Source organism: Hipposideros armiger, unplaced genomic scaffold (genome assembly GCF_001890085.2).
Source record: "Hipposideros armiger isolate ML-2016 unplaced genomic scaffold, ASM189008v1 scaffold_267, whole genome shotgun sequence".
Taxonomy (NCBI): Eukaryota; Metazoa; Chordata; class Mammalia; order Chiroptera; family Hipposideridae; genus Hipposideros; species Hipposideros armiger.
The window spans coordinates 1,362,756-1,390,422 of record NW_017731617.1 but is presented as its reverse complement, the minus strand read 5'-3'; the positions used below and the strand labels follow the sequence as shown (position 1 = coordinate 1,390,422).

General features: G+C 47.1%; 1 protein-coding gene across 1 annotated transcript in view; it reads right to left on the bottom strand.

Annotated features, from left to right (window-relative positions):
• Positions 1 to 223: 223 nt before the first annotated feature.
• PAPPA (pappalysin 1) overlaps positions 224 to 27,667 on the bottom strand; it is a 201,265-nt gene continuing 173,821 nt past the window's right edge. Inside the window, exons 19-21 of the mRNA XM_019656847.1 lie at positions 21,041 to 21,112; positions 16,208 to 16,306; positions 224 to 3,719 (exon numbers count right to left, since the gene is read on the bottom strand). Coding sequence (XP_019512392.1) covers positions 3,612 to 3,719; positions 16,208 to 16,306; positions 21,041 to 21,112 — 279 coding nt within the window. The 3' untranslated portion in view covers positions 224 to 3,611. The remainder of the gene's footprint in view (positions 3,720 to 16,207; positions 16,307 to 21,040; positions 21,113 to 27,667) is intronic.

Genomic DNA, 27,667 nt, shown 5'->3' with positions numbered 1-27,667 from the left:
CTTATTTTTAATCATGCATTTTTATTTCCTTTTCATCTCCTTCTCTCCTATTAATTGCTATCTGTACAGTTTTGTCACCATCAATTTCTTTTAGTTTTCCCACTTGAAGTAGTTCCAGAAAACAAAACAAAACCAAAACATAAAGCCTCAAAACTGTTAACTTGAATGTATGGTTTCCTTTCTCCTCTCCTTCCTTCTTTTCCCCTCCCTCCCTCCCTTCCTTCCTTTCTTTCTTCCTTCCTTTCTAACACAGGTAAGACCTATAACAAATTGACAGTTACAACCAAGTTAAATCAAACCTGGAAGAGAGGTAGCTGAAATCTGTCTCAAAGAATTATTTTCAACAAATAGCACTTAAGCATTGGCCAAGGTGGGAATAAGACCACGAGACCCGTCTAGTCAGTGTCTCAACATGCCGAAACCAGGAATAGCGGCCGATGCCCTCCACCTTCAAAGCCCTACTATTTGTGACCATTGATCTCTCTCTTCCATGACACCCAATTCAGCCACCAAAATGGACTTCCCAAGGCCTGTCTTCCGTTAAGAGGCGGTTGGCACAGAATCTGGGGGCAGTTAGGGTCGTGGCTTGAAAAGGCTTCCCTAGAGAGGGCTGAGAGGACTGTCTACGCCATCTTTTCTTCCTTGCTGCTACCAGGCTAATACTTCTTCAGACCCAGAATCCCCAAGTGCTTCAGGGCCCCTCAGCTGCTGACAGACACTGTTGCTTCTAAGTGCTTTCTTGTGACTAGTCCATTGTCCTAAACAGGAGCTGATCGAAGGGATGAGACAATGAATATATTCCCAGAAAGAAAATGAAACTGGGGATCAGTGCATTGCACAAATAGAGCAGACCCTCCTCCATTAAGGCCTCACAAGGGCCTATTAATTATGCCTTTCATGTGGGCACGACGCTGGCTGTCAATCAAGGAGCCTCTCTTGCCTAGTAGCCTTGGCAAATATGAATTGGTGAATAACGGGTTTGAGTGATGGTAGGGAAACTGTGGGTGGATCTTTGCTCTGAAGGGCTCAACTCAATCTGTGACTCTAAGATAGAAGTCAGCCTCCAGGAAACTTTGCTCAGCCGGAGAGTGTGGGGATGGACAAGGGTGTGAGTGAAGGAAGAAAGAGGACAAGGGTCAAATTAAAGGAAGCTGGTAAGGTTCTTCTGTGGCTCCTGCAACCCTACTGTTAGTCATGTTGTGTTTGGGCCTCCAAGGCTTTTTGCACTACTTACTGGTGTAATAAAGGAACCGTTCTTAGTTCGTATCTTCTAACACCACACAGGATGATAACTCAGCTCCGGCAAGAGAGGGGCTTTAGAGGTGGCAAGAGTTCTAAGATACTGGAGAGGGGTACACAATGGGATCAATTCTTCTATTATCATTATTATTATTACTTTGCTAATGATCAGTCCTGGTAACTACAGAAAAAAAATGTCCCGAATATAAATGAGACATGAGTTTGTAAGGAGGAAAACATACAGGATTTGAGCCTGGCCTTAACAATGGTGGCAGCCTCTCCATGCTGGCATTCAGTCTCAGTTGGTAATACAGTACAAGCCACACAAAACACTCTAAGCACGGCATCCTTATTTGTGGGCACCTGTGCATAAAGCACCTTGATATATTTTTTAATGTAACAGACCACAGATGGCCAGGAAATGTCTCGTCAGGTGTTTTTGATCGGCTGGTAATTGCTGTTGGGAATGATATAGTAAGAAGCTTTCTGAAATTATTTTTGGTCCCCATAGGAAAAAGGGCTCTAAATGATGAACAATGCCTGCCTCAGATGCAGGAATGAAAAGGGTCAGCGCGCGTGCCTGGTTTTTCCCATTCCTATGCCCGACGTTGTTTTCATTGGTTGTCTTCTCTAGGCCTGAAACGATTTGATTGGTTGCAATCTTTACGTGATACATCCAGTTTAGACCCTACCATCGTCTCCCTTTCTCAATTCTGGAATGATGCCCCCGAAATGACATCTCAGAAATGATGTCAAACGTACCCATTTTCTCCACCTCCTTCTGTATTAATCTCTTCCCATATTAATGAAAAGAAGTGGACAGGTGACTGGCTGGAAAGAGGCAAAGAGGACCCCAGAGAGGTGGAGGCTTCCACGTGTGTTTGACTAATTTACTCTGAAACTTTCAGAGGCTGAACATAACAGAGAGGAAAGGCTTACCCAGCCACAGGTGTGGATGGGAGTACTGGCAGATGGAAGACTGTGGAAAACATGGTGACCATGTTGGGTGTTTGGGGACTGAGGCTGCAAACTCTTGGGCTTCCCTCTGATGGCCCTCTGGAACAGTCTAGATTGGCCACATCTGAGATGATTCTCTGTTCTAGAAGTGTAGCCACAGTGGGGTCCTCTGGACCAAAGCCTGCTCCAGCCTGGAGAGGCAGGAAGGCTTGGTTAACGATAATAACTCAAGACTTCCTAGAATTCTAACAGTTTCTGGGTGGCCCCAACATCACAGAACTTGAACACTATTCCACTTGATTATAAAATCTAACACTGGCTTAGACATTCCGGACGCTCAGTGAGGACTCCAGCATCTTAAGTCCCAAACTCCCTTCCAGGAAGAGAAGCCCAACCATGGGGGACTTACCTTCTCACCAGGTGGACCAAGGAGGGTTGTTCTCTTGCAGAAGTGCTAGGAAGTGAGGAGCTGTGGGACAATGCGGGTCGCTTTTAAGGCAGACTGTTTGGTTGTGTGGGGTTTTTCCTAACCCAGTCCTACCATCTTGGGGTACTCAATGTATAGGATAGAGCAGCAGGGAAAGTAGCAGCAAATGTGGTCCCAAGGCAAGATGTGGGGAATGGGTAGGTTCTCGAAGGATATTACGGCCTCAAGCCTCAAGCAGGGGGCTGTTATAATACGTTGACACTGCAACCCTAAGCCATTTCCAGCTTGGCCTCAAACCCTGGCGTTGGGGTAAATCCCCCATGGCTGCGGAAAAGTTGGGGGGCTTTGTATACCTTGGATTCTTTACCTCATCCTGGGTCCTATTTCCCTAGAAGGTAGGTGATCATTTTATTTCTAATCCCAGAGGACCACACCGCTGTGCGCACCCTACATATTCCAGCCTCAGGGTCCGGCTATCATGGCATCTCAACGCTTGGTCTTAGCGGTTTCGGCAACTCTCTTTCTCCCAAGGACAGTGTTGGCTAGAAGCTTGGGAAAGGAAAGATTCACTTTGTTCCAGTCTAGTTCGGCTCAGTCTCCAAAACTGCCCTCAGACGGATGTTTGTATGGGTGCGTGTGCATGCATGTGTACTAGCCACAGATGTGCACACTCCTAGGTACAGGACATGTTTCTTGCTGTGGCCATGTGACAAATGGTTAGAATTTAGGAGGCTCTGGGACTGCACGCTGCATGTGTAATCCATCTAAGACTTTGGGATGGGATTCCATTCCATTATTCAACATGGCGAGACTTGGCTCATGCGTCCCCACTGTGAGTCCTTCCTGGGTGACATTAAAGGCAGACCGGTTGGGGGCTAAGGATCCCTGGTGTGGAGAGGCCATTCCGTCGAGCAGCTGACTGTGAAATCAATACCAAAGGGATGTGGGTCCTGGCGCTGGGAATTCTTTGACAACTCCTTGTCCTTCCTTAGCCATGGCTGTATCCCCGGAGGTCTTTCCGGCTGTGTTCTTGGGCCTGAGGGTCCCGACAAGCACAGTCTCCTTGTAGGTCACAGGACATAGGGAAGGGGGTGACCTGCCAAGAGAAAGAGAAGACGTGAATCAGGTGGTTGTGGCTGAAGTGCCAATTTTCAGAGAGGCATTGCAGGACGAGGGACAATCGTTGGATTGGGTGGGGCAGCAGATTCAAGGTCAAGTCATGGCTGTGCTTCTCCCTAGCCATGAACATCACTGTGGTCATTATCATAGCATCTTCCATTTTCGGGGGCATTTATCATGGGTCAGGCAATGTGCTAAACACATTCCCAATAGGGAAACACCGAGCCCTTTGACAACTCTGTAAGAGTTTAGTACCTAAGATAGGTACTAAAGCAATTACCCTTTTACAGATGGGGAAACTGAGGCTCAGAAAGGGGCAATTTGCCCATAATAGTAAGTGACAAATATGGTATTTAAAGTAGGACAAGTTACCTCTCTCTGAGCCTCTGGTTCCTCACTGTCGAACTATGATAAGACCCCCACCCTTGCACTGTGAACTCTAAGGGCTTGAATGAAATCATGGGTGAAAAATCTCAATGCACCGCCCCAGAGTCGGTTCATAGAATTGTACAATGGAACAGCAAACTTACAGGACTGTTGTATTGATCAAGTCAAGTAAAGGATGTGTAAGTGTCTTTCAAGAAAACATTAACTCTCTGCACATATTGGAATTTTGTGTTTGGGAGGCAATGATGAAAATGACAAAAGCATGTTTCAGCAAGCTGAGACCACCTCCTAGGGGGCCTGAAATCCTCCTGGTGGGGAACATTTCACATAGCGATGTTTGCATAACAATTGGCTGAAGGATCTAGGAAGCAGATCTGAGCATAAGCAAAAGCAAGAGGCATACAATGTGGAGCTCTGCTATATGTATAGATTACAAAAGCTGGGGGAAATAAGTAATAAAAATTAAAGTATTTTTTTAAATTAAAGAAACAAGCAAGAAAAAGTGAGAGGCCTGAGTTTCAGTTCCCACTCCGTCCCTCCACATGCTCTGTGACCTTGGGCAGGGTCTCCTTCCTAGAAAAGAGCCTAGCCGAGCAAATGTCTTCCCCATGCAGGGGGTGACCTGTGTTTCCCTGCGTGAGCCCAGCCTGGGCTAACGCAAGCAGATTTCACCTCCTTGCATCATGACATTTGCATATAACTTTCCCCAGAGGGTCCCCCATCTGCGCACATGGATTTAATGACCTCATTCGCCTCCTGCCGGGGCAGAGTAGCCAAGTGCTCACACAGCCTCAGAGAGCATCTTTGTCTCTCTAGCCTGTGGGCTCTTTCTCTATATCTACCTCATCTCTGTCTCTTTGCCCTCCCTCCCAACCTCTCTTCCCCCTCCTGAAATTGCTGACATTTACAGCAATTTCAAATGTAGCAACGGACAGGAAGATGGGAAGTATAAGCCCCAGCAGCTCTGTCACCTAACTGAGGTGTGACCGGGGAGCACGTGACAATTTCTCTGAGCCTTAGTTACCTCATTCATTAAATGGGAAGAGTGAACGCGCACGCCTCCCTGAGGTTGTAAACAAAGTGACAAAAAGCACCGAGCACACAGTGCTTGGCCTGTGCTCAGAGCTCAATCATGTATGTGTCTGTCTCGTGCGTTCTTATGTTCCCAGGCCCAGTCACAGAATGAACACATGCCTGTTCGTTTCTCCTTCTCTGTGACTCTTCCCTTGCGCTCACGTCCAGCGCATCTCAGTGCACGGGGGCGTGATGCTGGGTAAGCGTTCTCCCAGCTGCTTCTTCTAGGCAGCGCCTGCCATGCTGCATACAGCTCCTTGCTGTTCCCCTTTTTAGAGGTTTATCTTCCCAGCCGCCCTGCCTTCTCTAAAAGATTATTTTGCAACCTCTTCACCTCCAAGAGCACAGAAGGTTAGAATTCCAGAAGACGGAGAGAAAACCCTCCAGTCCAAGTGGGGAAACTGTGGGCAGAGCCAAGTCCAAACGGAACGACTGAGGCAGAGTGGGGAGAGTATCACCGTGGGAGCCAAAAGGCTGGGGTTGGCACCCTTGCTGGGCTCATACTTGTTGAACCATTTTGGGAAAACCCCTTCACTGCCATAAGCCTGAGTTTCTATATCTATAAAAGAGTGATAAAAAATACATATATGCCGTATTTCATATGGTCTTCAGGATCCAACAAGAAGAAATATGCAAAAGCCCTAGCACATGGCCAAACCCTCAGGAGATGCTTAATGCTAAATACACGTGTGCTGACTCAAATTTCCTACCAGCTCCTGTTTCACCATCTGTGACACCTTTCCTGCCTACCGTCCCCTCTCTCCCACCTCCCAGACTTGGGCAGTCTCTTTGTCCTGAACTCACCTATTCCTTTATCTGTCCCCTTCTGCTGCCCTTGCCCACACTTTTAACATTAGAATGACCCAGTTCTGTCTAATGCCTCCTGCACAATTCCCTCTGTAACGCTTTCCCATTGGGCTCTATGACCCATTAGGGACAGCTTCACACCTGATTTATCTCTCATGCTTCCTGCTGTACCTCACACAGCAAAAACTCAACAGATTCTATCTCTCAACATAAGACCCAGAGTCCTTAGCCCAAGTTCAAAGCCTGATAGGATCTGATCTCCACACGCTTCTTAGACCTCAGCTGGCTCCTTTCTTCCCCTCACTCAGTGGCGTATTGACTGATTTACTGGTTTCTCAAATACGCCGAGTGCTTTCCTACTTTTAAGTCTTTAGCTATTGATGATCCTCCGTCCTGCTGCGTTTTCCTGGCCAACGCCTCTTCCTTCTTCAGGTCTTATCTCCGCCCTCATTGGCCTGACCAATGACGCCATTGCCTTCATCCCGTATCTCAGCATCCTATTTCTATGCCCTCCTCGCACTGAGTCACTTCCACATCTGTATGCCAGCTCAGTCTGGGTAGGGACCGTGTCTGCCGTTGAACTCAGCCTTTCTCCCACAGGACAAGTATCCGATGAACCCGTGAATGGGGGACACATGGATACACGAATAGACAGGCAGAATACAGTCAGGGAGTCCCTTCTTTGGCACTCACTTGCTGGGTGACTTTGTACAAGTTCCTTCACTTCTCTGAGCTTTGGTTTCTCTATCTCTGTGTTAAGAGTTGATTTAATGATCTCTACCTTCCCATCTGTCTGACAATCCTTCTCAGTCTGGCCAGGAAGGACCTAGAAATGCACATTCTCTGCAACCCCTGCCTTGCATGTTCCCCTTCCTGCCACCTCCATTCCATCAGCTTCTCCCAGTCATCAGCTTCCAGGGCCCAGCCTCCCATTAGTCTCTCAGGCCGGTCCGGCCACTCTGGCTCTGCAGACAACAAGTGGCCAACCTCCTTCCTCCAGGTTGGCCCAGACCGCTTCGGCATTTCCCCAAAGAAATGTGTCTGGCGCCTAAGGGAAGGAACCCCAATCAGAATACAGCAAAGCCCAGACGGTTTGCTCTCAGGAGGCAGATCTGGAACCTCTGTCTTCACCACATGCTGAAAATGCAGCTGCATTTCCTGTGCCCTGGCGAAGAGCTTGGGAACAGACAAGCCTGGGTTCAGGGTGGGCTCCATACGGCGCTGCGTGGCTTTTGGCAAGTCCTCGGCACCCAGTGGACCGCATGTCCCCATCTCTAAGACAAGGGTCTTCATAAAGGCCTCATGGGGCTCTGGGAAGGAGTCCCCGAAATAACACTGTCTCCAAACCAGCTCCCACAGTGTCCAGTGCGGACAAAGGCATGGCATCTTGTCCCCTCCCCAGACCCCTCCTCACTCCTCTTGGGGAACTGCCTGTTCAGAGCCTGTCCTGGGGTCTCCTCTTGCCACAAGCGTCCTGCTGACCACGGGCCTACAACTGGTAAGAGCAGGGTGGATACAGCTTGCTCCATCCACCCTTCCAGGTATACCTAGGTCTGACCTGGAAGAGACCGGGGAAGCCTGTTTATGTGGGTTCACAGCAGTGAACACCACTTCACACACGCACACACACACGCAAGCACACACATGCACACACGCGTGCACAGCATTTCCCATGGGTCTGCCACGTGTCAGATGGTTTCCACAGGCTAGCTTGTTGACTCTGTACAACCTCGTGAGGCTATCATTATTAGCTACCCATCTTGCAGATGAGAAAACAGAGGCTTCACAATGTTGTAACAAAACAAACTTGCCCTGAGCCTCACTACCTGTCAGTAAGTAGAGGATGCAGGATTCTAAACCCCACTCCAAACTGAGTTCTCAGCAAGCAGGAGTAAAGGGAATGCACCTTCCTGACAGCCTGGCCAGGCTGCCTGCTGCTTTGTCTAATGCAACAGCCTTTTGTCTCTTATGTGCCGGGCCCTGAGTAACTCAAGGTGCATTATCTCACTCTTCCCAACAACCCCGATGAGCCAGCTAGTCTTCCTATCCCTGCCTTCCATCTCCGAGGAAACTAAGATGCAAAGAGGTGAGTCACTGGGCTAGCAGGTGGCCTGGCATCTGCATCCCTGTTCGTAACCATTCCTCCACACTGTCCCCCAAATGGCAGGCAGAGCGGGAGTCAAGGTCCCCTTTTCACAGAGAAAGAAACTGAGGCCTGGAGAGAAGGGTCACATCCTGATAAAGTCTGCTCTTGCAGGACTCCCAGATCCCCAGACTCCCCCAGGCAGCTCCCCACATTCTCCCACAGATGGCCTCCCAAGAAAACCTGCCACCCGCAGCACAAACGCCTGAGGTGGCCAGTTTACATGTGGAATTCCCAGCGCCATGTGGCTAGGCTGTCCCATAAATGGCTTGGCCACCCACCCTGGGATGCTGTCAGCAAGCCCAGGTCAATGACTAAAGGCCAGGATTCTCTCCTTTTTCCCTCTGGGCTGCAGAAGTGGCTCGGCTCCAGGCCTTTCCTTCCTCCTGCCCAAGCTGACACCTCCATCCACGTGTGTAAGCGGGCTCAGCAATGCAGCCCAGGCCCATGCACCACAGGCCCTGGCTGCGGGTCTCACCCGAGGCTGGGTGACAGGCAGGGGCTGGATTCCAACTCAGAATCAGCAGGGAGGTCCCAAGCAGAGAATGCGCCCTGCGGGGAGCAAGGAGCATCCTGTGCCAAAGGTCAGGAAGCCTTGCCTGCGCCCTCTCACCAGGGGACCTTCAGCAAGCACCATTTGGCCATTCTGAGCCTCAGGGTGCTCAGAGGGTTGATGGGACAATTGAATGAGCCCAAGTAGATCAAGGTGTGATGAGTAGGAGGACTCCCCTGTAAGCTCCTTTGGGGGTAGGGTGGATCCGTGCCTCGCAGAAGGCAGGGAACAGTCAGTGAGTACAGAGGATGGTTTCAGTGAGAACAAGTGGAAGCTAAAATGGAGGGGGGCATGCCAGTAAAGTGGGGAGAAGCACCAGTCTAGAAGAAGACCAGGGTTTGCCTTCTTGCCCTCTTATTGACTGTTTGCGATCCAACAAGTTACACCCCTTTGGGGGCTTCCGTTTCTCATCTGTAAAACCGGAGGTAATAACAATCCAGCTGCACAGCAGTATTTTGGATAACATGTAAAGGTCAAGTAAAGTGCTTAGCACAGTGCGTGGCATACAATATGTGCTCAGTTAATGATGGTGGTTGTGGTGATAGCAATAGTGATCTTGGTGATGCTGGTATTGGTGGTAGTGATGCTGATGTGATAATGGTGGTGATGGTAGCGACAACAGTTATGGTAATGATAACTTTTGGGAATGGAAGAGTCTGATTCCTTCTTAGCAACAAGCTAAAATAAGTGTCTAATTTATCCACGTGAAAAGTCAAAGCTACCCCCCAAATGAGGATCTCAGGACACTCCAGAAGCCGGTGATTTTGGACAAGGAGGAATTAGTCTAATCTGCTTCGCCATTCACCCGTTATCTCTTACTAATCTTCCAAGTTAAGCACACCTATCACCTCTTCCAGGAAGCCTTCTAGGATCTTCTAGGCTGGTGCAGTGCTTGAAAATCATTGACCTTCCCCATTGCTCTCTGGATAACAGATATCCTGGTTTGGCTTATAAAAGCCTTGCCCATGCCTCTAGGCTCTACTCTTACCTCTGCCCCTCTTGCACCGTGCTCTAGCCACACTCAGGGAATTGTATCATTTCCTTCACATTCTCCCTTATGGCTGGGTCTTCACCCAGGCTGTACCCTAGGCCAGAAAACTCTTTCCTCTCTTATGCTTATGTCTAGTCATCGCCCCACCCCTGTCACCCGGGTAAGATCTACTACACCTTTCACATCTCACGTCTGGTGTTGCCTTCCTCAGCTCTCCTAACTTGCTGTGCTTCCATTGGCTCTTCCTACACTCTCAGTGCCCGACCATTAGTCCACAAGACATAACCCAGCATGGCTGCAGCCAGGTCCTTCTGGCTCGGGGCCTAGCACAGTGTCTCTCCCGTAACATCAGAGCCTGAAACACATCAGTGGACGGAATAGATGCATGTTCTTGCCCTCGTGAAATTTTCATTCTAGCAGCAAGAGGGGTAAGGATTGCTAGGTGGAAGTAGTAAGTACATTTGATAGTACGTGCCAAAGTGACAAGTGCTATGGAAGGCACAAAGAGTGAAGCCAAGGTACATGGGTGTGGGAGTGCAAAGGGGGCTGGAAGGTGGGCGGTTGGGGTGAGGCTCGCTGAGAACATGACACTTTGGGTAAAGACCTGGAGGAGGTGAGGGATGATGGGTGAGGATGGATGGAGAAGGTTCTCATCTAAAGGAACAGCCAGTGACAGACGCTGTAAGGTGGGAGAATGCCTGGCCTGTGCAAGGGACGTCAAGGAGTGCAGAGGGTTGGAGTCAAGTGAATGGGGGCCCCAGTAGTGAGGGGGTGAGGTCAGGGAGGTAATGGGGGTAGGCAGAGCATGTCTAGCCAGATAGCCATTGGGAAAACTGGTTTTACTCTGCATTAAATGGGAGAGACACTGCAAGGCTTGGCACAGAGGTGTGACACCATTTGATAGGTTTGAAAAGGACTGGTCTGGTTGCTCAGTCGAGATGTAAGAGCCACTGATGTATATCCCTAACTCTGATGCCCAACATCCAACCCTTTCTCACGGCCACTCGGCTAAGGAGGCTGCTCTCCATCTAATGGTTTTGATCACCTTCCCATAGCCTATAGAGTCACTAGCCTTCTTAAACCAGTGGGCTACATTTGGTTTTAACATCTTTTCCTAAGAAAACATGTTTTCACTTAGACTTAGCAAGTAAATACGGCAACCCTCCACTTAATGTCATCAGTTGGGCGTGCCATCTGCGCTAAGACATGTTTCTAGGGCTGACGACTTCTTCCTCTCTACTGGTCTCAGCTCTGACTGGCTTTCACGTTCTTGCTCAGCAACCCCCTCATGCAGGAAGCCAGGTGGAGGGTCCTGAGACACGAATCTAATCCAAATATCAAGAAATAAAAGCCTCAGGTGAACCTGGCCTGCCCAAGGTCGCAGAGCTAAGTCAGAGAGCTGGAACTACACCTCCCCAGACATCTTCCAGAATCAGCCTCTTAGCAGCTGCCCGAAACACGGACCATAATTACTGTTCCAGGCCACCGCACTTTAGAGAGCTTCGGTATGCTGAATGTGTTAAGGTGGCTTCCCCTTTCTCTGTTACAACCCCCAACACGTGCTTCCTTAGAATTATTCCAATTATAAAGGAATACTTCTCGTTGTTGTTATGAGGGGAAAGTGTTAAAGCAACCATTCTGGAAATCTGCTCTGTATTCGAGACTCCTCAAGGCTCCACTAGCAGAATAACACTGCGGAGAGGCTGAGCCCTGCCCTTCCTGTCTGCCTCGTGCTGCAGACAGGTGTCTGGGTGGGACGCTGGTCACCCCTGTCAGACGGAATTTCCTGCACTGTCTTGCTCTTGTCTGTCAGCCGGGCCGCAGTCACCCCACAAGGCAGATGTGGGAGACAGCTGGTGTCTGCAGAGACAAACAAGGGGAGGAAGGATGGAGGGATCAGGCAGACATCATTCTGGGCCAAGTGACCGGGGAGGCCCCAGCCCTGGGGACTGGGAAGAGGTTTAAGTGGAGAGTTGGCGAGAAAGGAAGTCTGGGAGAAGATGCTGGCAGTTTCACCCCAGACCTGGAGGTCATACCCTGGACTCCTGTCCAGGAGGACTCTGAAGCGAGAAGCTGCCAGGGGAAGGGCAAAATGCAACCCCAGTGCAACAAGGTGTTCAGAGCAGGGGTCAGAGGCAGCTGCTGTGCAGGCGCGACTCACTGGGTTTGCATCTCATCTCTACCACTCCCTGGCTGGTGACCTTGTAAGCCTCTGCTGCATCATCTATAAAACGAGAATAAAACACCTGTGACAGGGCTACTGTGCTGATGAAATGGCACGTGGAAAAGCAGTTAGCCCTGTGCTTGGCACATAGGAAGCTCTTGATGCATAGCAGCTACTATTATTTGTTTGGAATCAGGAGAGGCTAAATTTTACACACAGCTCTGTCGCCTGGGACAAATGATTCCACCTCTCTGAGCCTCCGTTGTCTTCCCTGGTGGGTGGTTTCAGAGTCCAGATGAGATATTACACAGAGATTCCAGCCCATAGCCAAGTACATAGTATGTGCTCAAGTCACGGAATTCCTCTGATGAGGGAGGTACACGCAGCAAGTCTGCCTTATCCATGAGTTTCTGAGTGCCAGGCCGGGGGCTTATGGTTAGGGAACCTCCCCTGATATGTGTCTGGGGTCAAGAGTACAGGTGTGACCAGCAGGTGAGGGCTGGGGGTGAGAGAAAGGAATCTGGCCCCTCTCCTGCTCTGAGAGGCTGCCCGCTGTGGAAACTGGAGACAAGGCATGTTTCCGCTCAGGGGAAACACCTGTCTGGGACTTCAGGGCTAGCTGGCAAGGCTGGGAGCCTCGGTTACTCCCCACCCTGCCTGTGCTGCTGGGAAAGCTGCTTTCTTTCACCTTTGCCAAGGGGAGGGGTCCCACACCCAAGCTTCCCTGGCAGTCTGGGTTCACAGTGAAATGTCTCCAGCCGGAACTGGGAAGGTCATGCCCAGGTACTCTGAGGACAAGGTCCTACCCCCACCTGCCTTCCACTTCTCAGACTCAGCCCCGTGCAGGAGAAAGAGCCGGGCTTGGGAATCAGACAGAGCCGGGTTGCAGCTGGGGCCTCAGCTGTCACAAGCACGTGAGCTCAAGCAAGTCCTGTGAGCACTCTGAGCCACAATCCATTCACCTGTGCAGTGCAGACAACAGCAACCTGTCGGGGTTGAGATGAGGATTCAAGGAGGTACTGAAGGACAAGTGTCGACATACACGGCAGCTGACTTAGGGATATTTTATATCCCTATGTAGTTTCTCCACCTGCTGTCTTTATAAACCAGCCCACTCCATGGAGTAGGTGGTTGTGTACGAGGGGAAGTAGAATAGTTTGAAGAAGCTGGAGTTTATGTAGAAGTTAGGCTGGGAAATGTAAATTGTAGGGAGAATGATTTGAATTTGAGACTCCTTTCTTCTCCAGAAGTCAAATTTCCTGGAATCTCAAATCTGAAGAAAGCCCCAAACACTTCTTCACAGCTAATATCTACGGCCAAGCCATCTGCCCCATAAAGAGGCCATTAGGCTGTAGTCCATGTGTTCTAGTCCATGCTTCTAGCAGCTCTCTCCATTCTGCTCGAACCACCATTCACCTTCACCAAGAAAACTCCTACTCACGGCTCAGGTCTCAATATGAACGTCACTTCCGCGGGGAAGCTGTAAGATCACCTCTCCTGCACTGCCCCTTCCACGAAGGTAATTACATACGTAGGTGCATACCTCGCTGCTGAATGTCTGGTTCCCTCAGGAAGCCACGAGCTTCCCAAAGGCGGGCACCATGCCCGCCATGAGCGTCCGGCCTGGGCCAGTGCTGGGTTTCATGGACATGCTCAGTGAACGTTCATCTTGTTCCGTGAAGGAAGCTTGGCCAACTGCATTATGCAGCCTTCGCTGACCGGAAGGACAAGTTAAGGTGGAGGAAGGGAATCCTTTTAACACAAAAAGCCAACATGTATAACGCGGGTGGAGAAGAGAAAAAAGAGGACTCAGAATCATACTCAGAGCTAGCAAAGAACTGACTCTGGTCCCTTAGTGAAGAGGAAACACTCATCTCAGGGCCATGCAGCCTGAAATTGCTGCAACTGAGCCCAGTCTAGAAAAAGAAAGTCAAATGGCCATGTGTGTGTGTGTGTGTGTGTGTGTGTGTGTGTGTGTGTGTGTACACATTCAAGCGACTATAATAAATTGGAATCTGCACCTGAACCTCAATCTCAGGACTTCATGTCCCTACCAAACACTCTAGAAACAGCAATCCCTTTCAGGAAGCATCCCATTAAAAATAAGTTAGTTTTATTTTGTATGTTTTAGTATGTGAGTTATACGCAGTTGGTAGTAAACTTCTTTTCACCTGAGCTGCTCTTTCACCAACTGATGGTGTCAGATGAATCACGTGTCATAAGTTTGTACACAAACTTCTATTTAAGACACAAACTTCCTTGTCCATTCACTTTCAAAAAGGGCTGATTCCAGTGGAGTGAAATAGACACTGTTGTACACTGTATTCGTTTGGCAACAGGTATCGAAAGCCTTAAAAATGCTCACACCTTTGATCCTAGCTATTTCGATTCTAAGATTCAATGGTAAAGGGATGAACAGAGTTATAATAACATTTATGAGTAAAAATATTCATTAGAATTATTACTTATCATTGTGAGAAACTGAAATAACCCAAAAGTTAAAAATAAAAGTCGCAGGTAAATGCTTACGTAAAATCATCGTGCGTCACAACCGTGCGTATGATAAATAAATAATAATACAGCAACATACAGCTGAGAAGCTTAATCTAAGATCAGGTAATTCTTATGTGCTTAGTAAACAAAACAGAGCCAATCAAGCATCCAAATTGGATACGCAGATATATGCATAGACACAAATAGCCACATGCTTTTACACAGAATAAAATCTACCCAAGGAAAGTAGCTGTTTATCTTTGGGTTGTAAGATAGTCAGTGGATTATTTTGTTATCTTCTACTTTCTGGATTTTCCACAAAGTGGAATATATATTGTTTCACAATTGGGAAAAATAATAAAATTTGTTAATAGAAAATGAATGTTATGCTCCTATAGTGGAACAGAAAGTGTACACCTTCATTGTTTTAGCCAGAAACATACAACATAAAAAATAAAGGAGGGGGTAGCCATGCTGAAAAGTGTTGCCTGTACAGGGCTGACTGATCCCAGAGAACCTCAGCATCCTTACTCACCCACCAAAAGATACAGTAACAGTCCTCCGATTTGAGGGTGTCCCTCCAATTTGAGGGTGTCTCTTGGGCCTTGCCCTCTCCATGCTGCCTTTTAGCATCAGATCATCTTTCTTGAAGGAACTAATTCTCTTAAGGATGTTGCAATATAAAGAAACATGGCTGGGAGGCCAGGAGCCTTGCTCTGTTTCTATCACTCACTCTGCTACCTTGGACAAACCATTCCTTCTTTATGGGCCTCAAGGTGCCCATTAATGAAATGAAAAGTTTAGACCAGGTCATCACAGAGGGCTCTTCCACTAAGACTCACTATGATTCTTTGCCTTTCTTGTCTCGGGAATGCAGTTCCCCTTCTTTAACATGAGAGAGTATTTAAGTGATATTTGAAATCTTTCAGCTCAGATTGTAGATGAGTACAAAAAGAGAAATAGTTTCCTATTCACTCATTCATCACAACAATACCTCTCAACTCAGGCTTCTAGGTTGACCACCTCTGTCCTAGCTCTTGGCTGGGGCCCCAAGCTTGGGTCCCAGCTCTGGCCAGGAGGAAAGTGGAGGTGGTCACTGCTCCGAGTGGCTGATGTGAATCTCAGTGGAATGTTTTGTTTCACTCTACCTATAGGAAACTAATTCACTCCCGTTGCATCCTAATACACAAAGGCAGAAAGCCACAACCAAGACCACACCCCCTAATTCTACAGGTGTGACCAACAAAAAAGATTATAAAACGCTCAAATGCCGTGACTGACCTTGTTGGGCATGCCCCGTCCTCTCTCTCCCCCAGGAGACGTTAGCCCCACCCCTTAGAAATGCAAGCTCTCTCTAGGATTTCACATGCCAGTAAATGTCCTGGCCCCGACGTTCGTCTCCTGGCCACCTCCCCACTCCTTCCCCTCATTCCTCAAGTTTCAGCCTTGAATGCCGATCCCTCTGCAGCGCCTTCTCCAACCCCATGTCTGAGCCCCACCATACTCTGTCCTTCCCTCTTAAAAGTATGGGTTGCATTTTTATTTGTCCACTTTCGTATTTGACTCTAAGTTGTGATGGTAAGGGACCACATCTGCAAAAGTTATCCATGAGCCCGCATGCCTTGCTCAGGGCCCAGCACATAATATTAGCTCAACTACTGACTAGAAGAATACAAAGTATGATACGATACAACAATACAATGCAATACAAACAATATAATACAATACGGCCTGTAGGCAAGTACTGACACAACCAGGACAATGGGTTGTCCAACATGGAGGGGTGATCTTGGCCCAGGAAACCGGGAAGGCCTGTAGGAGGGGGCTGCTGGGGGAGCGGGGGCACTGCCTACCTTTTTGGTCTTCACCGTGGATGCACAGCAGTCCCCACCGTCGTAGTTGCAGAAGGCTCTGTTGTTGATGGCATCACAGTAATTGTCTCCCATGAAGGGCTAGATAGGGGAATAGAGGCAGGAAGGAGAGGTGACTTGTTAGCATCCTGGAGTGAGTGCAGGATGGCCTCTGTAATCAGTTAGCTATCTCTCATCTTCTCATAAACCTCTCCCTGGCTTCACATCCCAGCACCCCCTTGAACAAGTTCACACTTCTACCATTTATAAAGAGTCTTCTCTAGCCAAGTTTTTCCCAGCTAAAGCATGGTTACCCTGGGAGACACACTCCTGTATGCTGGGGAATGCAAAGCCACGGGGGGGTAGACCACTTTCGTTTTCTTAAAGTTGGGGGCTCATTTAACTTGAAGAAATGATAAGAAAATTTGAGCCCCTTCCCCCACTTTTCCTGGTAGCAGGTAATTAAAAACATAGTGTCTAATAAAATATATGCAACTATATTAGGAAGCTGAGTGCAAACTGCCCAGGAATTGTAAAGATCAAAGGTAAGAACTCAGGAATTTGGCACCGTGGTCTGTGTATGATTATGGGTTCCTTCTCCTCTAACACAGGAGTACAGATGTACTTGATATCACATGCTTTACAACTTTGTTTTCTTCTTTTATTTTCTGAACACCATGTGAGGTAGGCATTGCTATTCTCACTTTACAGAGGAAGACCCTGAGGCTCAGAGCAAAAAAAGGACTCAGCCAAGATCGCACCGGCAGAGGCAGACTTGGCTCCACAGTGTTTTATCATTCTAGGCTCTCTCTAGCACGTATTGGTTCATTTATTTTTCCCTGTGTTCCTCCAACTCTGTGATGCTCTGAAGATAAGGAGAAGATGATGGGGTTAAGTCATTACTGATCAGAACCCAGCACCATCTTAGGGGAACATCAGGAGTCCTTGCAATGCCCTAGCACCTGTATCTTCCCACCCGAGCACTTGGCACACTGTCTTCTGTGGTCTGTTGATGTTCCTGTAGCTGGTGCGAGACAGTGAGCTGTTCAAAGGCTAGGACAACCTCCAATTCACGTTGTCTCCCAATCACCTAGTTTGACACTGGGCACAACTTTGGCTCTTAAAGATGTTTTTGAAATGGAATGCAATTGTACTGGCATAGTGTAAAGGCAGTTGTCAAAATCTGGGTTCTAGTTTTCCAAATCTCAGCCAACTGCATGGTTACTTGGTGGTGCTGGCTAGGCAGCTTATGTTCTCTGGGTCTCAGGGCTCTCAGTAGTGAAATAAAGAGGCAGGGTTAGTCCACTGATTTCTCAAAAAAGCGAACATACCCTTTCTCCCATCAAAGGCAATATTGTGTAACACTGTAATATATAGAAAGCAGATGAAGCAAAATCCCTCTGATTAAAGTTCGGGTTGGGGTGTCTAATGCTCAGTGACTCATTGAAGGGAAAGAAGACATCATCTTCAGTTCGCTGAGGCCACTGCATGCCAGCACAACCCCTGTGATCCAGTGGTCTCTTTCCCATCCTGACTTCCCCATCCCATCCCAAGCTCACAAGGAGTCCAAGTTCATCCTATATGGCATCCCTGGCTTTTGCATCTCTGCTCCAAGTTTATGGAGTCTCTGTGCCCCCAAATCATGATGGCAGATTCCATTTCATCACTGCCCTATAGTGTCTAAAAAAAAGATCTTAGCAAGACAGCCAAGAACAGGCAAGAGATTGCTCAGGTGTGTGTATGTGTGTGTGTGTGTGTGGGGGGATACATGTTGTACATGGTTGTGAGCACAATTGTGACTGCCGTAATAAACACATGATTACATTTATATTAAAGCAGAGAGGCACAAACAACAAACAAAGGATAAGCCCTTTGCTTTTCTCTGTGTCTTCAGAGATTGGCCCGTGGGCTTTGTTCTTTATGTTTTTGCTCCTATCATATATAAGCAGACTAATGAAGGAAGACCAACGTCCTTTCCCTAGAATGAAAGGAACTGGCTTGCTAAAGGAGTAGCTCAGGAAGAAGAGAGAAGAAAATAAAATAAATAAATGAACTTTTAAAAAAATTTGGCCCCTGAAAAAATGTTGTCTCATCATGAGCTACTCTATGTGCCTTTTCCTGCAGCCACATCCATCCATCCATTCGTCCATCTATCCATCCATTCATCCATCTATCCATCCATCTACCCATCTGTCTATCCATCCATCTGCTATTCAACCCTATTCACTGAATGCCTACTACACATGTGCTAAAGAAAAATACATACTAGTGAGTCAATATAGATAGAGCCCCTAATCCTCTAGACCTTACACTTTAGTGAGGAGAGAGACTTTAATCAAATAAGCACACATCTAATTGGCCAATTACAACTCTAATAAGAGCTATGGAAGAAAGGTGCATGATGCTGTTTGAGGAAAGAGCAGAAGGATTTGACCTAATCAAGGAGCTTTGTGAAGGTGTCCTCAAGGAAAGGACGTTTCATCTGAGATCATGAGATGAGTCGGCGTTAATTAGATAGGGGTGGAGACGGAAGACTTTCTAGAGAAAGGGAATAGTGTGGGGAAAGATCTGTTATTTAGAGATTTCTCTTGTCTTCGGTATTTCTCGTGCTGCTACTTTTACTACTAATGTGTTCATGTAAGCAATTCATCCTTCAAGATCTAGCTCACACATTGCCCCTCTAAAATGCCTTCTCTAATACCCCCAAATGTTCAGTGCTTCTACAGCTTCCTGAACTTGTGTGGTTATAGCATATTTTAGAATGCTCTCTATGGTGTCTATTTCCTTTCCTGTACCGTGAGTTCCTTACGGAGAGGAATACGTGTCATCCACTTTTATATCCTAGATTTCCTAGCAAAATGCCTGGCAATTTGAGCAAAACTTTATCAAATAGATATTCCTTAAATGTTTATTTAGTAAAATGGTGGCTGCATACATGGATTCATGGATGGATGGAGGTAGGGGGCACGAAGCTACCACAGATGACACAGAGAGAGCATAATTACTGTTTTCACTTGACTGAGATGATTTTATTGTCAGACCCTAGAGCAGTGTCAGGGGCAGAACAGGCACTCAGTGAAGCTTTGATGTATGAGTGAGTGAATGACCACTTTGGATATAGCTTGGGGTAGAGGGATGGCGGCTCAGGGGTCCCAAAACTCTTTCTCCATCTTGGCTACCTCTACACATTCCAGCTTAATGGCTCCTCCCTGGACCCAGCATTTGTATAATCTTCTAAGCATACTTTTCAGCCCCAGACAAGAGACAAACTATTAGTTCTAAGCTAAGGAAGACAAGGGGGCACCTGCAAGAGCAAAGGTGATAAGCATCATTGGCAGGGCTCAGAGCCTGACAGGTGAGGGTCTCTTAGGCCCCAGTGCTGAGTCAAAGGAGGGATCGAATTCTGCTGTCACACTGGTTGCCCAGATCGCCGACTCAGCAGAATGAGTGCCCAGGTAACCCAAGCTTCCTTTTCTTGAAATGCTGGGCTGATCCAGAGAAATGGGAGGAAGCAACAGCCACAATGGCCTTGGCCTTGGCCTTGCCATTCCTGGCTGACTCTTGGGAGAATGGGGGCCCTTCAAGGCTCCAGTGCTAAGTGCCTGGAGGAGATGCTGCAGGAGGTCCCTAACCAATACACAGAAAAACACTTGTGACCCAGGGACTGTCTGTGACACTTATAGGTCAGAGGATGGTTCATGGGCAGGAAGTAGCCTAGTGGAGAAGGAAAGGCACCCGCCTGGAAGTCAGGAGACCTGGGTTCATGCTTTGGCTGTGTGTCTATTATACTGTGCAACCTTGGGCCAGTCCGTCCCCTCTCTGGCCATCAACTTTCAGTTTATACAACAAATGAATAGGGTTAGATCACACTAAGCACCCTTCCAGTTTTGGCATTCCATCAAATTTTAGACCAATCACTGTCTAGCTCCCAGTTTCCCCATCTTTAAAATAAAAGGCCAGGTTAGATCATCTACAAGAGCATTTCTGGTTCTGACATTCTAAGAATTTCATCAAATACAACATTTTCTGGAGCACAATCTATTTCTTTTCACCTGCATTTTCCTGAGTGGGCCCTGGGGGGACCACCGAGATTTGGACATCCACCTAGGTGGGATTTGGGGCTGAGAACCACAGGAGCAAAGAGGTGCACAGAAATGTCTGTTAGCTGCATGAGCAGCGCCCCCTTGAGGACATAGAAGACATCCCAAGTACCCTGCCCCTGTCCCTCCCGACGCTTGTCACTGATAACAGAAACAGATCTCCGTAATGCCAAGTTCCAGGGCATGGCTAAACTGCGATGCCACAGAGCTGAAGGGTCAGAGGACATATTCACTTTCAGCTCAATGCTTGGGTCTCAGGCGTCCATATTACTTTTGGGGTTGAAGAGCGAGTGAATGACAAACATATAGCAGAAGGAAGTGATACGTAAGACACATCAGTAAAGGAATTGGGGGAAAAAAAACCTGCCTTGTGTGGTTCATTAAAGGTTAAATCGGATAATCTTGGTAATATGCCTGGCATATTATAGAAGCCAAATCAATATGGCGTCTCTCCACCCTCCCTTGCAGATGCAATATGCCCAACACGGGCTTCGGAGGCAGAAAAAACTGGCTTGGAATCCCGACTCTTGTTACCCAGTAAACATATTTTTGAGTATGTTTATTGATATCTCTATGTCTCAATCCACCATCTGTTCAATGAGATTGCTGATTCCTGTCCAAGAAGTCAGTGAAAGGAATATTTACAACACTTAGTAGGTACAGTAAGTGGTAGCCGTGATTAATATGGCAATCACAATAAAAACCAATGACTGTAGAATCCTTTTTAGGAACTCACCTCACAGCCTTTGACACAGTGAATCAGAGCAGGATGAGGATACCACTTGAGACCTGCTGTGCACACAACTCTCTGCAGAAAGAAGGAGAGAGAGGTCAGAAGGGCTTGGGGCAGGGAAGGCACCGTCTCTCCATTGGCATCACGTTCAACCACCCCACCTCTTCTTGGATCTTCCAAGTCCTGACCTCACCTTGGCATTTACATGGATAAATTTGCCCAGGTACTTGCAATAACAGGAGCCATAAGATTACAATAACATTTGTGTTTGCTGTAGATGCCATGATTCTGTATTTCCTTGGCAGAAATAAGGGCCGAAGAGAAGCAGAACTAGGGGATGGAGACAGAATCAGAAAGGCCCTTCACAAAAATCCGTAGCTGATGTTTGACTCATGGATGGAGTTGGGGATAAGGTGGGAGGAAGGGAGAAGGGGAGGGGGAGGGAGGGAGAGAGAGAGAGAGAGAGAGAGAGAGAGAGAGAGAGAGAGAGAGAGAGAGAGAGAGAGTGTGTGTGTGTCAGTGCAGCAGGAAGATGGGAGAATGGCGTGGAGCAGGGAGAACAATGAGGACCACTTTCTCAGGATCATTACGGGAACATATTAAAAAGGCACATCCTTTGGTGCTGCTGTGGATTTAATGAATCCAAATCTGTGAGATCGGGGCCTCTACATTTTAAAAACAAGCCGCCCAGGTGATTCTGATACACACTGCAGTTTGAGAGCAGTGGGCTGGAGGATGAATGAACTAACCTTTGGTTCGGAACCCTTGGGCACGCAGAGAACCCTTCCTGCCTCCGCCTGCCGCTGTGCCGTATGGGCCTGATCACAATCACTTGAGGCTGCTCACGCTTTCCTGTCCTATCCCTGTGACTTTGTTCTTGCTGCTCTCCTTCACTGAAATGGTCTTCCCCATCTTGTCACCTGGAGAATCTTTAGTTATCTTTTAAATTTATGCTCAAGACTTGCTTCCTCTGTGGTGCCAGGCATATCTTATGGGTGTGCATATGCATGCTTATTTAAAGCCTCCTTTAATAATAATAAGTATTGTTCTGATAACGACAACTAAAATGTATTCAGTGCATTGGTGGTGCTCATTATTGGGTTGTCAGAAAAGTCATGACGCATTTTTGCAACGAAAAACACAGAAAAAAATACGTCATGACTTTTCCGACCACCAAATACTTTATGTATTATCTTATTTTTCACCACCATGACGTGAGGTGGGCATTCATCCCTGGTCACAAGGACAACAAATTCGCCAAGCTCCACAGCTGTGCAGTAGTGAAACCAGGATTTGAAACCAAGCAGTTGTTTTGGAAATGACTGAAGGCAGCTCATAACATAACATCCAACATGATAATTTTTAAAGTAGGTGGAAAAAAGAAAGATAAAACTAGGAAGCTAAAATAGCATCAGGAATGGGGCTAACATAGCCACCCTAGAGAAGCTCCATTCTACCATAGATACTTTGATTTTCATGTCAGATTACAATAATTTCTTTAAAAATTTTAAAAACTAAAATAAAAATGACCTGGAGGCAAATGCTTAGATTTGCAGTGAGAAGTAACTGTGTCAGAGACCAGCCACGGAAGTCTGTACGATCAGTCAGGGCTTACTCTCCTGGCTGAGTGCCAGTTGATTTATTTTAATTAAGAAGTGAACAGTCACATGGGCCAGAATGTGGAAAATCCATGTGACCAGCCATTCTGCCCCTGAAGACAGACCTATATGGGACCCAAAATGGAATTAGGTGTCTTGGTGAGCTTAGAACAAAGGGAATCACGTGACTCCAAGATCTGGCTAAGACTGGGCTGGGTGACTTTCTTCTCTGCCCGTCTCTGGTTCAGCCTTGGATCTTCCATGCCCAGAATGGTGCCAGGCACACGGAGGAGGCCCAGTAAATATTTATGTTGTACATGAATGAATGGATCCATCTCAAAATAGAGAGGATTTTATCAATGGGCAATATTTTCTTGTCTTCCTTTCCCCTGGAGTCTCAGACAGTTACAATGCCTAGCACGGTGTCTAGTGGAGAGGGCCAGCTGAGTGTAGCCCGGATTACATTGAAAAGCTTGGACAAACCACCTGCCTTAAAGATCTGCCAACCAGTCCTGTAATGTGAAATCTACTATCTAGCCCTCCTACTGCCTCTGTTGACACTGTCTACCTTCTTCCAAGACACGTAGCACAATGTGATATATGGGAAAGACTTGGGGCACTGCGGTACAACAGGTGTGGTTGCAATTCTGACTTGAAATTGCTTTGTAAATTTGCATGCTGGGGCTTGCTTCTCCCATCTGTGAAATGGGTACTGAAAATGTCACAGGTTTGTCATGGTAATGCACTGAGATATGGGTTGTGGAAATAGTTAACCGGGACCAACCCCTGGTAGATGTCTCTGTCTCCCTCCAGGACCAGGCATGGAGCACGGCCAACACGTGCATGTTGACCAAATGAAGGAACGTGAGTACTTCCACGGTTCCTCCCAGCTCAGCCACTTTTTTGTCCCCTGCTTCCCAGCCGTGGGGCCAAAAGTGGAGAGAATCACCTGCTTTCATTTTCTGGAATACTTTAACTAGACGTTCATCTCTGGGTCTGAGAGTCTGTTTCCAGCCCAAATTCAGGGATGTTGGAGGGGCACTTGGTAACAGTTCAAATAGTAGAAAACAGCAGGGTTAGGATCCGCTAGAGATTTGATGCCCATCCCTCCCCCTGTTTATTTGAGAGCTAATTTAATCCGTCTGTAGGAGTGTCTTGGTGTGGTTGTAAATGTTTCTGTCAGTTGAGGTTTACCTGACGTGAGTTCAGAAAAGGAACTTTTATACTATCGGCATGAGTCTATTTATCTTTCCAAGGCGTTTGGATTTTCCACTATTCCTCAGGGCTGCACGCCCCACCTGTCTCACTACAGGGCCCCTCTGTATGTGAGGAGAAGTGAGAAAAGGGACAAGCAGCAGGACTGAAGGAAAGGCTAGGCTGTTTACACCAAAAGCTGTGTGATCCCAGATGGGGCCCCTCCAATGTCAGGGTTGTTCCTCTTGAAGCCAGTGAGACCTCTAGCCCAGTCACAGCCCTTTCAGACCAGGTTTTGTAAGACGGCTTTTGTTCCCTGCCGAGGTGCACAGGGAGAATACACTGTCTTTTCTTCTTGGCTACAATGACCATCAGCATCAACACCACCACCACCATCATTACTGTTGACAACACCAGCACTATCACCATCACCCCACCACCACCAGCAATAACACCACCAGCACCACCAGCTCCACCACCCTGACCTAAAACACCAGCACTACCACCACCATCATCTTCATCATCACCAACCCCATCATCACCAACCCCATCATCATTGTCCATATCCTTTTCAACACAAAATCCTCTGTTAAGCAAATATTATGGTCCAAGCCCTGTGCTCGAAACTTTCATCTATTTAATTCTTACCATAACTGTGAGATAAGTACTATTTTTGACTCTGGGTTGAGGAGACTGAAGCACAGAGCAGTTAAACAGCCTGCCCCAAATCACACACATAGGCCATGATGGTCAGGAATTAAACTGACGTCTGTCTGATCTCTAGGTCTGTACTTTGAACGCTACACTCTCCTTCAAATTCCCCTAGCCCCTGGAGCTGTAAGTATAAAATAGCTTACTCTTTTGACGGATGGAAAAGGCCAAGCTTCAGAAAGGTGGACAGGCTTTGAGACAAATATAGGAGGGGGCAGAGTGTCTAAAAGATAAATCCCAGAAAAGATGAGCCCCAGCCAGAGCTAGACATGTGAGAAAGCACCTGAAGAGAACCCCCTCATCCTGAGGCTCAGGCCTGACACCCCTCCTGATATTTTCTAAGATGAGCAGTCTTTTCTCCGTGATTTTTTTCCGTGATTTATAGGACCCTTTGTGCCTTTTGTTATCAATTACTGAGGTTTTGGCTTTCTCCTGGGTACATTTCTTGAAAATCTAGGCATTTTCCACCCTACATCCCTTGTGTTTGAAGAATACCTGCCATTTCAGTGGCAGTGCACAATCAATGTTTTTGAATGAGTGAGTGAGCAAATGAGCACATGCATGAATGTATGGGTGTGTCCATGAGTGAAGGAGAAATCGTTGGGTTCTGGACACATCTCTCCATCTGTGGGTTTTCCCCACCAGGGCGCACAATATCTCTTTCTATACTTCAAATATTCACTCTAAACCATTCCACCTCTGACTGTTAGACACTTGGCAGGATTTTTCCTTTGTAAGTGTTGTATATGTTTATGATTTATAATGTAAGGTGGTTGCTTTGCAGGATGGATGCAGGAAAATTAGCTCTGGGTTCAAATTCTGTTTCAATCACATTTGTTATGTGAATTGGGCAGTGACAACCTCTCAGAACCTCAGATTCTTCCTCTAAAATGGTGATAATATTTATCTCATTGAAGTGCGCTGGAGTCAAAATGAGGTGGCAGAGATGGAATTACCTAACAAACAGTGCCTACATATTATAGATAATAAATGGTGCTTTCCCTTTTCTTTCCTTCATTCTATCCCTCCTTCCCTCTCTCCTTTTCTCACTTCTTTTTCTCTCTTTCCTCCTTCCATCCCTTTTCTAGAAGCCATTATAAAATCCAAGGTCCCACTTACCTAGAGGGATTATAAGCCTCTGAGGCTGGGAGCTGCATTTCCTATTGGGAAACTCCCCCAGCACCTCTGAGCAAGTGGCAGTGCAGGGCAGATTGAAGAACTCCTGAGGACCTGGCGGGACAGAGGCTGCACCTTGAATTCTAGGTGCCCAGGGCCAGGAGAGCCTGTCTCATTCAAAGGTTGCAAACTAGCAGCTTCCAGGCTACACAACCCACAGAAATGTTTGGTTTGGCACACCAAGTCCTCAACAGAAGTCAAACTCATTTGCCAATATTAAAAAGAGAGAGAGAGAGAGACTTCATATTTCAAAGACTCCGTATTTTTGTACTCAAGAGAAAATGGAAAAGCTGGCCACCCTATGCCCACCTTACCACACTCGGCTAGAACCGGCCCCTTTGGAAACAGCACGTGCTGTCCGCAGTTGACCACAGCCCCCACCCATCCCTGCCATCTCTCCCGGTTTGAGCCCGAGGGGCGTTTCAATGCATCCTTGAGTTTGTATTGTGTCATTTATTAGATTGGAGGATGATTCCTCTGTACCCTTATCACCTTCGGAGGAGCTTGTGTGTGCGTGGGGTGGGTGGGGAGCCTCAAAGGGGGAATACTTAAAAAAAATAAAGGGACAGAGTGTTTTTTTCTTAATGAAAGGAAAACTAAAATGTTTTAGTATACCCAACACTAATGTGACCTTATATGTCCATTATACATTAATTTAAAAAAACAAAATAAGCAAAACCAGGAAAGGTTACCTTGGTGGTGGGGGCATTGCCTGGCACGTGTTGGGGAGGACTCGCTGGGGAGTTGGAAATATCGCCACTGCAACTTGGGCACTGGTTTCATGAGTGGACACAACACAAACATGTATCAAGCCTTATGCTTAAGATTAACATGTTGTATTTCAATAAAAATGAAGGAACCCCAACTGTGTTTGCAAAGTCTTATTTGTTCAGTTGGATAGAGTGTACATGAGTGTTGGTTATATTTTCTTTAAGTTTTTCCAAAATATTTATAGTAAATACTACTACTACTACTACTACTACTACTACTACTACTACTACTACTACTACTATTACTGCTCCTATGAGTAATATACCTAGGTATTTAATATTAAAAAAAATGATGTATTTGGTCTGCTTCACTACTCAGTCCTGGTTCCTGTAGGTATCTAAGTTTGTGACTCTTGATCTAGGCCTGTCTCTCATTTCACAGATGGGGACACTACAGCCTTAAAAAGTGATGAGATTTGCCCAACGACATACAGCAAGAAGGTACCTGGGCTTGAACTAGAACCTTGGTCACCATTCTCAGCAACCACAAATATTGAGTGAGCGTCTACTGTGTGCTAGATGCTGAGGGATGTACCATGGTGAATAAGATGACCACAGGCCTGCCTTCACAAAGGTCACTGCTCTGGCCCACCAGTCATAACACCCGGACTCAGTGGAGATAGTCCACTCATCTCGGTAGTCATCATTCTCTCCATACGTGCCAGGAGGGGTACGGTGCCTAAAATGGAGCCCATCCTGGGTGAGTGCCAGTGGGGGGCTGCAGGCGGCTCGCATGGCCTGCAGACGCGGTAGTGCCTCTCTCTCCCCAACTTTTGTGTGCAGTGACGCAGCTTGGAGAACTCGCCATCTGCCAAGGTGGGACTATTTACACCACAGTAACTGGCAAACGCTACACATCAGAGTTCGCTTTTTGTGGAGAGCGAATTGTTAACCATTTACCAGCTCGTCCCTGGTAAGCGATCAGTACATGTTTTGCCTTTATTATTATTATTATTATTATTATTATTATTATTATTATTATTGTACATTCAACAGAGGCTGGAGAAAACTGCAGCATTAGACTGACCTGGGTCCCCCTTCAATTCCTATTAGTCAAGTGGCTTCCATCTCTGAGATGGAGTCTCTGAGATTCCATTTCCTATACTGGACAAACAAAGAGAGGAACACCCACCTCATGTGTGTGTGTGTGTGTGTGTGTGTGTGTGTGTGTGTGTGTGTGT